At 42.7% G+C, this 14,305-nt stretch overlaps 1 protein-coding gene across 1 annotated transcript in view; it reads right to left on the bottom strand.

The window, feature by feature from the left end:
* Positions 1-338: 338 nt before the first annotated feature.
* LOC143986780 (uncharacterized) overlaps positions 339-14,305 on the bottom strand; it is a 133,716-nt gene continuing 119,749 nt past the window's right edge. The window contains exons 18-20 of the mRNA XM_077485186.1: positions 12,115-12,299; positions 6,197-6,338; positions 339-3,610 (exon numbers count right to left, since the gene is read on the bottom strand). Coding sequence (XP_077341312.1) covers positions 3,432-3,610; positions 6,197-6,338; positions 12,115-12,299 — 506 coding nt within the window. The 3' untranslated portion in view covers positions 339-3,431. The remainder of the gene's footprint in view (positions 3,611-6,196; positions 6,339-12,114; positions 12,300-14,305) is intronic.

The raw sequence follows: 14,305 nt of genomic DNA, 5'->3' as shown, positions 1-14,305 counted from the left end.
AAAATTCTACAGGTTGCATGTTTTGTGTTACAGAGTACGTCTAGGACTAGAATTATTGCTCTACCAATCGTGGCAATACCTTATATGTGTGGTTTGAACACCGTTTTCATATGCGAGCGCCACTCACGTATGCGTTCGCTTCTGCACATGGGCTTGCGGGACAAGGCACGTTTAAAATTATTTTTTTTCTTATTTATTTAAACTTTTATTTTTTATGTAGCGCTGACTCCCGAAGGAGCAGCTGAATTTATTGGGCTTACTGTTACCTTATTCACCTCGTATGCGTCTAGGGGTTTCCCGAGGTAGATGCCCCAAAAACTGCAGAGACTGACGACAGATCCACTTAAAGGGATTTTTATTTGCGTAAAGTAGTTAACAATACAGTCTATCAACATAGGATCAGACAGTTTAGGTAAAAAGTCCAGGTACTCTGAATGTTAAGTTCCGTATGAAACAGTCTCTCACTTTGAATAAATCCAGAGAATAGCCATTCACAACTGGATCCTCACCCTAATTGGATATTCCTTCTCTCACCAGGCCTAGCAGCCAACAGGGTGTTTGAGTCAGGAATAAGTCTCTTCCACAGACTTTGCTATAAAACACGTGTGGGAAACTTGAAAGCTTGTAGAACACTTGTGTGGTACCGGTATCTTGCAGCCAGTCCGGCGATATCGCACGAGATTGGATTCACTTAGGTCCTTCAACTTGTCCAGGCTCCTGTTGAGAAGCCAACCCTTGCGTGGCCTTCTCCTGAAGAGTCCTCCCCTGGATGACTTCACAGTTGCTGGGCCTCTCCACTAACTGAGACGGCACCGGACCACCTCCAAATCCTCCTTTCAGTTTCCTCACCTCGAGCTAGCCAGCCCCGAGACGTAAAGTCGGGTGGATCCGCACCCCAGGCCATGGATGTCCTGGGGGCTGGTCAGGACCGTGCAGTCAGAACATATTTCTGGACCGGAATACCAAAACACGTGACATCCGCACCTTAAGTACCCCCTCCCAGAAAGCACAGCAAGAGCGACACTCCCACTGGGCAGCATTAATGGTGTTTGTATCAGAGAGAGTGTGCTCTTGTGATGGCTGAGGTGAGCACCAGTATTTGGAGCTTCAAAAGCCTGCCTGAAATACCCCCACAAAAGGAGTACCCCCATCCTGTTGCTAGGACATTGCTATGGCGCTCCAACTGTTGATTATCTCCTTCCAATACCCATCAATCCATATGTTAGAGAAGAAATTAGTAAAACAGTTTTAAAATTTTTTATAAAATGTTTCATTTATAAACTCAATTACAAGCACTCACATTTTAGTGTGTCTCCACTGACACAAGTTTAAAACGTGTATTCTTTAACCACTTCACCTCCAGAAGATTTCCCCCCATTCATAACCAGGCCATTTTTTGCAATACGGCACTGCGTTACTTTAACTGACAATCGCGCTGTCACGCGACGCTGTACCCAAATAAATTGTATGTCCTTTTCTTCCACAAATAGAGCTTTCTTTTGGGCACCTCTGCGACTATTAAACTATATTTTTTTACTTTATGCTCTAAGACACATCCAAAAAAAATTGAAAATGTAATTTCTTCATCAATTTAGGTTAACCGTTTCCCGACCGGCGCATGCCAATGTACTTCGGCAGAATGGCACGGGCAGGAATATTGGTGTACAGGTACGTCTAATTTTTATTACCGCCCTGCCATCGCGAGCGTGCCGCTGCCAGCACGCTCGCATGCCGGTCGGGACCCCCGTGAATCTGGTAGCGGGTCCCGCGGACTCGATCGCTGGGTGCATACCCGCGATCGTCTCACTGGGTGGCTGAACGGAGAAATGCTGTTGTAAACAGTATTTCCCCATTTTGCCTAGCAACTAGTGACGCTGATCTCTGCTCCATGTGATTGGAGCAGAGATCAGTGTTCACTAGATGAAAACCCAGCCCCCCACAGTTAGTAACACACCCCTAGGAACACTTAACCCCTACACTGCCACCCACTGGTTAACTCCTTCACTGCCAGTGCCGTTTACACAGGAATCACTGCATTTATATAGCAGTGATTGCTGTATAAATGACAATGGTCCCAAAAATGTGTCAAAAATGTGTCAAAAATGTCCGATGTGTCCGCCATAATGTTGCAGTCACAATACAAAATCGCTGATCGCCGCGATTACTAGTAAAAAAAAATATTAATAAAAATGCCATAAAATTATCCCCTATTTTGTAAACGCTATAACTTTTGCGCAAACCAATCAATAATCGCTTATTGCGATTTTTTTTAACCAAAAATATGTAGAAGAATATGTATCGACCTGAACTGAGGGAAAAAAATGTTTTTTTTTATATATATATTTTTGGGGGATATTTATTATAACAAAAAGTAAAAAATAATGCGTTTTTTTCAAAATTGTTGCTCTATTTTTGTTTATAGCGCAAAAAATAAAAAACGCAGGGGTGATCAAATACCACCAAAAGAAAGCTCTATTTGTGGGAAAAAAAGGACAGCAATTTTGTTTGGGAGCCACGTCGCACGGGCGCGCAATTGTCAGTTAAAGCGAAGCAGTGCTGAATCGCAAAAAGTGGTCTGGCCTTTGACTAGCAAAATTGTCCGGGGCTGAAGTGGTTAATATGTATTCTGCTGCATATTTTGGATAAAACATTTTTATAAAATGCCAATAAGCTTATATTGATTGATTTGCGCAAAAGTTATAGCATCTACAAACTTTGGGATATATTTATGGAATTTGCATTTTATTAATTTTTTTACTAGTAATGGCAGCGATCAGCGACTTATAGTGGGACTACGATATTGCAGCCAACAAATCGGACACCTGACACTTTTGACACTTTTTTGGGGGCCAGTGACATTATTACAGTGATCAGTGCTAAAAATATGCACTGTGCTAATGACACTGGCAGGGAAGGGGTTGACACCAGGGGCGATCAAAGGGTTAAATGTGTGCCTAGCTGGTGATTCAGTGTAGTGAGGGAGGTGCTTTTACTTGTGGAAGATATGGATCTGTGTTTCTGCTTTACATAAATACAGGATCCATGCCTTTTGTACAGACAGAACGGCGATCTGCCTTGTTTACATAGGCATAAAACAAGTAAAAAGGTGCTATACACAGAAACTTCAAAATGTAGTACAGAATAATCCAAGGGCCAAGATATAGGGATGTATATATGTACACATATATACACACGTAAATATATATGTCATTGGATCAGTGAGGGCAGCCACCAAGAAGACCAGAAGTAAAATATGGTCCACAGAACATAACAACGAGCAGGAAAGAATCTGCAATTACTTTTTCCAGACTTCCAAGTAATGAATGTAATAAAATGAAAAATAAAAATATGCTCAAAGTTAAAGGTTTTGCAAACTGAACATTTTTTTTTCATGTGGGTCAAGCATGGTCATTGGTTGGCTTGGCTATATTCTAGCTGCGAGGTATAGCACAAATCTTATATGGTAAGGGGGCGTTGGTGAACCCCAGTGCAGGAGTCAGGTCCAACTTAGCACCAGGAGGGGCCTGGAAGGAGAAGTTTTGCAACAATGTTGTAAAAAACAGGAATAGTTCCATCTTTGCCAAGTTTTCTCCAGCACAGCTTCTCTTACCTGTTGAAGAAAAGAAAACATTAAAACTTAGCTGTGTGCTAACATGTGAATTCTGTAAAAGTGAGAGCTGCCATTGTGATAAAGATGTGTGAAATGACATGACAAATTCTCAAAACCATGTAATTCCTGTTTCATCTGGACCAATGTGATACAAAATCAGTTGGCACAACCACACAAGATCTAATGCTCTCTGTTTAAAAGTTTTATTACATTCAAAGCAAGGACTTCTTCAGTAGGAGTGAAGAAGTCCTCGCTTTGAATGTAACGTGTATAGGGGGCAGAGCCTTGGGCATGACATCATGCAGCCATCTTGCAACAGAGCCGTAGGCCGGCATTTAAGTTAGCACTGGTGGCATTGCTTTACTCTGTAAGTGTAATACCGCGTACACACAATCTGACTTTCTGACAACAAAACCATGAACTTTTCCGAAGGATATTGGCTCCAACTTGTCTTGCATACACACAAATACACACAATACACACAAATACACACAAATGTTGGCCAACAATTTCGAACATGGTGACATACTAGATGTACGACACGCCAATAAAAAGGAAGTTCAATAGTCCTGTGCCACCCTTTGGGGTTCTTCTGCTAACCTCTATTACGAATGCTAGTTTTACAAGAACGCACGCTTCTGACAATGCATGTACTTTTGTGTGACGGACTTGTGTACACAAGATTGGAAAGTCCAACAAAAAACATTTGTTGGCAGAAAAATTGAGAACCTGCTAGCCAACATTTTTTGGCGGAAAGTCCGACAACAATTGTCTGATGGAGCAAACACATGGTTGGACTTTACGCCAAAAAGCTCACATCCAACATTTCCCATCGGAAAGTCCGATTGTGTGTACGCGGCATAATACTTATCTAATATCTGTTATATATTAAAACTTTTACATGGAGAACATTAGATCGTGTGTGCTTTCCTTTCCTTCCCATATACATCAGGTGTTCCTGAGTGTCTAAGGACCTGTGTACCTCAGTGTGAGGAGAAAGGATTGAGGGCTTGCCAAGCGTCTGTCAGAACCCTGAGAGGAACACAGCTTGCTTTGACCTTTCTGGTAATGCAGGGGTCATGGCATGAGGTGAGCATCCAACTTATATAGTTGGGGAGATACTGAGCACTTTTATTTGGATAACTGTGGCGCAGTGGTGATCACACTATTTGTTGATTGGACTTTAAAGTTTGATTTTACTAAATTTTTGAATGTGAATGTCATTTTTTTGTTGTACACCGTATAATTTGAGTTTATTGGAATGTTCACATTTTTAGTATTATAGTTTTTTAGTATATGGTAGATTTTGGTTGCGCTACACACTTTTTTTTTATTAATTCCTGTTTCATGCAATGTAGAGGAGAGCAGTGATGGAAGCCCACCTTCCATATCCTGAATGCTCCCCAAGGCTCAGGAGAAAGGTGAACCCAAGGAACACTGGTTATGGGTCTATGGGTTGTCAGAACTTGAAAAGTGGTTTGAATAAGCTACAAAATGTCTTCAGCATGAGAGAACACATCCAGATGAAGGTGTTTTAGTGTAGGTTTTTAATAGTTATTGATTTACAAGAAACTTAGTAATAGTTTAATGTTATCATTATGTTAGTGTTTAGGTAATCACTTCTATCTATTTATACCAAATGGGTCTAATTTATACCGACACATGTGGTCTCATTATGCTGTGGGAAGTTGGGAACCTCTGAGACCTTGTACACACGGTCGGACATTTTCGACAACCAAATCTGTCGTATTTTGTCTGACGGATTTTGTCCAAAATTGTTGCATACACACGGTCGGACAAAGTTGTCAGAAAATCCGATCGTACTTAACGTTATGACCTTTTTTTCGTTACGACGGGACTACGTTCAGGCTAGTAGCCAATAGCTTTGGTGTAGGAATTTGATCTGAGCATACATGGCACTTTGTCCGATCGGAATTCTCTACACATGATCGGACAAGGTCCGATCGGATCATGTTGTCTGAAAATTTTACCGACAAGTTGGAAAACTTGGTCCGTCGGATACTCAGACGGAAACAGTCTAATGCAGACCACACACAGTCGGATTATCCGACAACACGGTCCGATCGGACACACTGCGTTGGAATCTCCGACCGTGTGTACAAGGGCTGACTGTTCTTTTCTATGGTGTGGCTCAAATCAGTTATAACTAATGTTTGCCCTGCCATATATATAACTGGAAGACCAGGGGCTAGTTGAGTTGGATTCAGAACTAAAGAATCAAGCAGACTGTCGCCTCCAGGTATTTAATTTCGAATAGAATATTTTTTATCATATGTAATATATCTTTAAACCAAGCTAAGTAAATTAATTTTATTATTATACTTTTGAGTAGTCTGAAATGATTGCATTACATTCACATATCCGAAAGGTTAAATATAGGAACTTTTAAGTAATAAGGTTAACCCTTTATTACAGGTGTCTATTACTAGCTATCGTACAGTAATACTTTACACTACACTGGGTTATGTCCTGAAATACTACAAACCTTCTTTAAACTGTGAATATATCTTACTGTTTACTGACAGGACATAACATCATCAAACATCTTCTGCCAAAGAACTTTACCTAGTGAAAAAGGTATAAATGCCTCATTCTTCTTTAAATTTCCTTCTGAATCCAGGAAATGTTCAGGGTAAAACTCATCTGGTTTTTCAAAGTAAGCTTTATCTCTAAGGACAGAGGTCAGCAATGGGATAATAGTGGTTCCCTGTGGGAAAAAAAAAACACAATAATACAGTATAATTTAAAAGTGTTTGGGCTTTAGTATAAATGCAATGCAAAATATTTCTTGTGGAAAACCATTATAAATGTTTGTCATATTGTCTACCATAAACATATGGTTTTTCAAATGTATCTATAGCTAAACTTTTCTAAGTGTTGGGAAGCATAACAAAATATTAAATTCCTTTAAAGTACTTTTGTCCTGTTGGGAAGATTTTCTTCAAATTTTTGCCATATTTCCAGAAGTGAACAATCAACAAGGAAAAATAAATGGGCAGGCGTAGAGGGAAAATAACCCTCTAGGGTCCTTTTAGTCATTGTAACAGGTGGCCTCGTGTAGATAATTCCTCTCTACTCTTGTTATGGCAGCGAGTCTTCCTTCACTTTTTGTCTCAGTAACAATGTTCAACAAGACAATTGTAATAAATTAATGAACAGGACAATTGAAGAGCATGAATCTCAGTGGACACAAATAGCAGTACAATATTGAATACAGTATTATTATTATTATACACAATTTATATAGTGCCAACAGTTTATACAGTGCTTTACAATGGATAGGGGGCACAATACAATTACAGTATAGTTCAATACAAAAAGTACAGGAGGGCCCTGCTCATAGAGCTTACATTCTAAAGGGAGGGGGTGATACAAAAGGTAATAGCTGCAGAGGATGATTTGATGGGGGTGGCTCAGGGACAGTTAGGTGGGTGTGGGATACGCTTCCCTAGATAAATGAGTTTTCAGGGATCTCCTAAAGGTGAACAGGGTAGGGGCTGATCGGATATACAGGGGCAGGGAGTTCCAGAGGATGGGAGAAGCTCTGGAGAAGTCTTGAAGGCGAGCCTGGGAGGAGGTAACAAGGGAGCTACAGAGCAGGAGGTCCTGGGAGGAGCGGAGAGGACGATTTGGGCGATATCTGCAGATGAGGTTGGTGATGTAGATGGGGGCAATGCTGTGCATGGCTTTGTATGTTATGGTTAGCATTTTGAATTTTACACGGTGGGGTAGGGGAAGCCAGGGATTGGCAGAGAGGGGCATCAGTCACGGATCGATTAGTGATGTGTATTAGTCTAACAGCAGCATTCCTAATAGACTGAAGGGGGATAGCCTGCTTAAGGAGAGTTGCAGTAGTCAAGGCGGGAAATAATCAAGGAGTGAATGAGTTGCCTTGTGGTGTCATTAGTCAGGAAGGGTCGAATTCTGGAGATATTGCGGAGGTGAAGGAGGCAGGCTTTAGCCAGTGATTGGATATGGGAGCTCAAGGAGAATTCAGAGTCAAGGATTACACCCAGGACTCTGGCATGTGTGGAGGGACCAATGGTTGTGTTGTTGATATTAATGGTGAAGTCACAGGGGGGGGATCGTGAAGGAGGAAATATAACAAGATCAGTTTTAGAAAGATTGAGTTTGAGGAAGTGGTGTGACATCCATATTATCGATATGTCATTCAGTAAGTTGGAGATCTGTGAGGAGATTGAGGGGGTGAGTTGAGGAGTGGAGAGATCTGGGTGTCGCATAGAGGTGGTATTGGAAACCATGGGAGGTTATCAACTGGCCCAGAGAAGAGGTATAGAGTGAGAATAGGAGGGGCCCAAGGACAGAACCTTGGTGTACCTCAACAGAAAGAGGAAGGGGAGTGGAGGAGATGGAGTTGTAAGTGACACTGAAAGTGCGCTGAGATAGGTAGGAGGATAACCAGGATAAAACAGAATCGCGGAGGCCAAGGGAGTATAATTTGCTGAGGAGGAGCAGGTGGTCAACTGTGTCAAAGGCAGCAGAGAGGTCTAAAAGTATGAGTATGGAGTAGTGGCTGTTGGTTTTAGCAGTTAGTAGGTCATTGGTGAGTTTTAGTAGGGCGGTTTCAGTAGAATGTTGTAGGCGGAAGCCAGACTGTAGGGGGTCGAGAAGGTTGTTGTCCATGAGGTACGACTCATTTGGTCATGAACAAGGCATTCAATGAACTTGGAGGCAAATGGGAGCAGGGAGATGGGTCTTAAGTTATTCAAACAGGTGGGGTCTAGTGAGGTTTTTTTTGAGTATGAGGGTAACCAGTGTATGTTTGAGTGGGGAAGGAAAGGTGCCAGAGGAGAGGTTGAAGATGTGGGTTAGGGAGTTGAGGATAGAGTGGGAAGGTGGTTGCAGTAATTGTGAGGGGGCAGGGTCCAGGGAACAGGTAGTGAGGTGGGCCATGGAGAGGAGTTTATCAACTTCATCTGTGGGCAAAAAGAGGAGAGTATTGAGTGTGGTGTTGGACCTGTTGTGTTGGGTAGGGGAGGAAGTTGAATGCTGGATATCTCCTTGCAAATTGTGTCGATTTTGCTATTGAAACAGTTGGCAATCTGTTGAGCTGTAAGCAAGTTGGTGGGTGGGGGCAGTGGGGGGTGAAGTAAGGAATTAGGGGTAGAAAAGAGTTGACCAGGTTTGGATGAGAGGGTTTTGATGAGAGTGTTGTAATAGGTTTGTTTAGCAGTGTTGTGGCAGGAGTTGTATTTGAGAAGGGCAGATTTGTAGAGGGCAAAGTCTTGCAGGGACTTAGATTTATGCCATGCTCGCTCAAGAGCATGGCTGTGTCTCTTGAGACTTCTGGTGTCGTCTGTTTGCCAGGGTTGTGGCAGATAGGGCCTGGTTTGGCATGTAGAAAGAGGAGAAAGTACGTAGGTAGGATGACAGCGTCTTGTTGTAGATGGAAGTGGTTAGGTCTGGGCAGGACAGGGATGCGATTTTGTCATAAAGGCCATCAGTTACATTACAATTTGGTACAAGAGGAATCAGAGGGCCCCGCTCGTTAGAACTTACAATCTAAAAAGGAAGGGTCAATTGATTCAAAAGGTAATAGCTGTGGGGGTATGAGCTGATGGAGGAAGTAAAACAGTGTTAGTTAGAAGCAGGATATGCTCCTTTTAACAGAAGGGTTTTCAGGGATCGCCTAAAGATGGATAGATTAGGGGATAGTTGGACAGATTGAGGTAGGGAGTTCCAAAGGATGGGAGAAGGTCTGGAGAAATCCTAGAGGCGAGCATGTGAGCAGGTGACAAGGGAGCTAGAGAGCAAAAGGTCTTGGGATGACCGACGAGAGCGGCTTGGTTGGTATTTGGGGACTAAGTTAGTGATGTAGCTGGGGGCAGAGTTATGGATGGCTTTTAAATTATTGTTAGTACTTTGAATTGTATTCGTTGGGTGAGTGGAAGCCAGTGGAGGGATTGGCAGAGATGGGTGGAGGACACTGAATGGTTGGTATGGTGGCTGAGTCTTGCAGCAGCATTCATAATGGACTGAAGGGGGGATAGTCTATGTAAAGGTAATCCAGTGAGGAGGGAGTTGCAGTAGTCGAGGCGAGAGATGACCAGGGAGTTAATTAGAAGCTTGGTGGTGTCATTAGTTAAAAAGGGGAGTATTCTGGAAATGTTGCAGAGGCTAAGGCGGCATGATTTGGACAGGGCTTGTATGTGGGCCTGAAAGGACAGTTCAGACTCTAAGGTTACTCCTAGCACCCTGGCATGTGGGGACGGACTGATAGATGTGCCATTGGTCTTGACAGAGAAGTCAGGGGAAGGGGCACGTGGGAGAGGAAATATTAAGAGCTCAGTTTTAGATAGATTCAGTTTGAGGAAGTGGTGTGACATCCAGGCTGATATGTCTGTTAGTAGATCAGTGATGCGTGAGGAGACTGATGGGGTGAGCTGAGGGGCAGAGAGATAGAGTTGGGTGTCATCAACATATAAATGGTAGTGAAAGCCATGAGAGGCTATCAGCTGACCCAGGGAGGACATGTATTACTTAACACCCTGCTACACCCTGCACTGCCCTAATGAAATCTAAAAAGCTCTGCCTTCCAATATCAGTTTGACTTTCAGCCTATAGAAAACACGTTGTAACCCCTGACCATTTCTCGTAATTGGCTTGATCAACCTTGTAAGCATAGCCATTTGTTTTCTAGTTTTGGAAAGAGGGGGTAAGAATTAAACCCCTATTACGTTTTTTTTTGTTTCACTGTCTGGGAAATTTTCCTTTAGTTCCTGTCTTGAGACCCAACAGGAAGGAAGAGGAAATCTCTCCAAAGTAATGATAATGCCTAGCTTTGACAACTGTCACCATAACATTTAATCCACTTAAAATATTTCTCCAGGTGACAACATCTAGTCACTGTGCTGCATCTATAGAGGAGCATTCTGTTGATCCTGCCAGAAATCTGTTGAGTGGATGTCAGTTTGGGAGAGTGGACATACCAAGGCAGACTGCATTTGCATTTAGACCACCCTTGATGACACACACATGCAATCCTGAGCCTCCATTTACAAAATACAATAACCGAAATCTTATGAATGAAACGTACAGGCTAGGGACAGTAAGGCTTGAGAAGAGAGGACTAGATGAGTTAAACTCACAGTGTGCAGTTAAAGGGGTTGTAAAGTAAAATTTTTTATTTTTTTTAAATAACAAACATGTCTTACTTACCTCCACTGTGCAGCTCGTTTTGCACAGAGTGGCCCCGAACCTGCTCTTCTGGGGTCCCTCGGCGGCTGTCTCTGCTTCCTCCCGCAGGTGCTTCTCACGTTAATGCGAGCTCCCTCGCATTGGTGAGAAGCACTGCGGGCGCGCTCCCGTGATACAGCCGGCGGCTATAGCCGCTCGCTGTATCACAAGGCCCCGCCCCCCCGGCGCGCTGCGTCATTGGATGTGATTGACAGCAGCGCGAGCCAATGGCTGCTTTCCTTTCAATCCATCCACTCCAGCCAATCAGCGGCCAGGCTGAGCGGCGAAGAGGACGGCGGGGGCGAGCGCGGGATTTTCGAGGGGTCAGGTAAGTAAAACGGGGGGACTGGGGGCGCCAGCAGTGTGAGATGTTTTTTCACCTTAATGCATAGAATGCATTAAGGTGAAAAAACATTTACCTTTACAACCCCTTTAAATATTGTGAACTTTTTTGAGTTACCACAATTTTGCTAACAATTTTAACTTGTGCGGACCTCAACTTTTTATCTGATGTTAATTATACATAGTCCTCAGCCTGCTGGTCTGATAATCAAGCTGTGCCAACTTCTTTTGGATCTGACCTACATATAGGCAGGTGCAGTCTATTTTTCCACTGTAGGTGGTGCTCAACCACAGCAGCATTGCAGATGGGGAAGGAAATTGAAAGGAACTTAGTTTCTCTATGGTTTCCTTGGTCACAGGGAGGCAGCTATCCAATTGGATGCTGGCATCCCATGTGACTTTGGTGGCCATCTTGGGTCAGGCAGAGTCTATTTAAGACTCTGGCTCCTGGAGCTTGTTTTACAGGTGATTAGTGTAGGGAAAATTTAGGGACTACTCCAACCTTCCAGGAAGCCTCCCCTTCAGGGTACAGGCTGGCCAAGCCATAATCCGCTCCTTTGGGCCTCCAGACAATTATCACATCACTGTTTATTTCTGTAAGTGGCTCCAAGTGGGTTGCCTCTCTGCTGGGCCTGTCTGTGTGTATTGGTGAGCTACCACAATATACAATTTTTTGTTGAACTTGGACTCTGTGTGTTCACTCTGTGTGTTGCCCACCACACCACGCTGAACACAGCCTACATACTTACATGACCACAAACATCTGTGCGCTGCCTGGATTTTGGTCAATGTATGGTTGAAGCTCTGCTTTATCCTACTAACTGTCCTGTTATGCTGCTTTGTACTGGCTGGGTCTGTGGAGGGGTACTAAAAGGGGCCCACAATGCATGTTCCTTTACACCAAGGCCCATGCTTTTTCAGTACATAAGGTATCTTACACTCACCTTTGGAATGTTGTACCCTCTAAATGTGACATCTTTAGCAGTTGCATGTGCCACATTCATAGGTGCAATATCAGCAAACCTCTGGATTTCATGAATGACGGCATCGGTATATGGCATCTGTTTTCTGTGTTCAGCCTGGGGTTCAGCTGATCCGATTACTGTGTCAATTTCATTCTGAACTTTTTCTAAAAAGACCCACATTAGCAAAATGTACAATTAGGACTGAAAGCAATTGCACACATAAAAAAAAAAAAAAAAAATGGTACTTTGATATAACACTGCTATTTTATACTGTTAATATTATTCACAAAGTGCACATATAAAGCAAGCCATAGAGCATCTGACTGAGCATGCTTAGTAAGCATAAATAAAACTTTTTTGCAAACATTCTTAAAGCAAACTATGCAAAGCAAAGCAATTTCTTAGCACAAATATCTTTAAACCTTCTTGCCTGAAAATGTTTTGTCAGCATTCCTCAACACGATGCCAAGTGCTAAGGACACATTAAGACAGTACATTTCCTCTTATTGAGAGCAAGCAGCCGACATCTAGTGCAGCTGCTGGCTCTCAATTTCAGCTTCCATTGACAGAGGCTAAGGAAAGAGAGTTCTTCCCAATCATATCACTACTATATCAACTTTACCTTGAGTGCAGACTGGAGGCTACACACAAAAATAAAAGCCTACATCCTGAAGAAGAACATGGCCACCTCTTTAACCACTTCAGCCCCGGAAGATTTGGCTGCTGAAAGACCGGCCATTTTTTGCAATTTGGCACTGCGTCGTTTAACTGACAATTGCGCGGTCATGCAATACTGCATCCAAACAAAATTGACGTCTTTTTTTCCCCCACAAATAGAGCTTTCTTTTGGTGGTATTTGATCACCTGTGTGGCTTTTATTTTTTGCTCTATAAACAAAAGAATTGCAACAATTTTGAAAAAACTCAATATTCTGTACTTTTTGCTATATCCCCATTTTTTAAAAAAAAATATATATTTTTTTCTCAATTTAGGCCGATATGTATCCTTCTACATATTTTTGGTTAAAAAAATCGCAATAAGCGTATATTTATTGGTTTGCACAAAAGTTATAGCATCTACAAAATAGGGAATAGATTTATAGCATTTGAATTTATTATTATTTTTACTACTAATAGCGGCTGCTACATTATGGTGGACACTTTTGACACATTTTTGGGACCATTGACATTTATACAGCGATCAATGCTATAAAAATGCATTGATTACTGTAAAAAATGTCACTGGCAGGGAAGGGGTTAACACTAGGGGGCAATCAAGGGGTTAACTGCGTTCCTTTTTTGTGTTTTTAACTGTAGGGGGAGGGGACTGACCCTAGAGGAAGTGATTGTGATTGCGGGTCCTAGCTAATAGGAACACACGATCTGTCACGACTCGCCTCACAGAACAGGGAAGTGTATGTGTTTACACTTCTCTGTTCTGCCTCTTGTGTCCACGATCGCTCGCGGCCGGCGGTCATCGCGACCACTGGCCAACAGCATCAGGACCCCCTCTGCGCAGTGGGTGCCTGCGTGGGCGCATGCTATCCTGTTCCCATGAGCCGACATATAGCTACGACAGCTGGTGTGATCGTACCGACCTGCTGCCGTAAAATGACAGTGGCTGGTCGGCAAGGGGTTAAAGAGACATCTGTTGGACAGACATGTCACCCTTATATCCTGCTGAAGCCAATCAAGCACATGCTTTGTTTAATCTGCTGCTTCACGAGCTAGAGCTTCTAGGTGTAGCACCCTCCTAGATACAGTGCCTTAAAAAAGTATTCACACCCCTTGACATTTTCCACATTTTGTCATGTTACAACCAAAAACTTAAATCTACACTCAGCAAAATTATAAACGAAACACTTTTGTGTTTTTCACCTATTTATCATGAACTGACTGCAAAGATCTATGACTTTTTCGCCTTTTATTGCGGCCTGTGCAGTAATCACGCTGTCTAATCAGCATCTGGATATGCCACACCTGTGAAGGTAGATGGATTATCTCGGCAAAGGAGACGTGCTCACTAAAGCTGGCCATACACCATACAATTTTCCTATTCAATTTCCTTTAGATTTACCTTCAACTGTGTAGTAGAAGGGCCTGCCCGATTTCACACAAATTGAAAGTGTTTAGATTTGACCTCATATTATATGGTTTTGGTAAATCTAAAG

Source organism: Lithobates pipiens, unplaced genomic scaffold (genome assembly GCF_037356315.1).
Source record: "Lithobates pipiens isolate NorthernLeopardFrog02 unplaced genomic scaffold, aLitPip1_a1.2 Scaffold_18, whole genome shotgun sequence".
Taxonomy (NCBI): Eukaryota; Metazoa; Chordata; class Amphibia; order Anura; family Ranidae; genus Lithobates; species Lithobates pipiens.
Note: the sequence above shows the minus strand (reverse complement) of the source record. Positions and strands in the feature narration are given on the sequence as shown.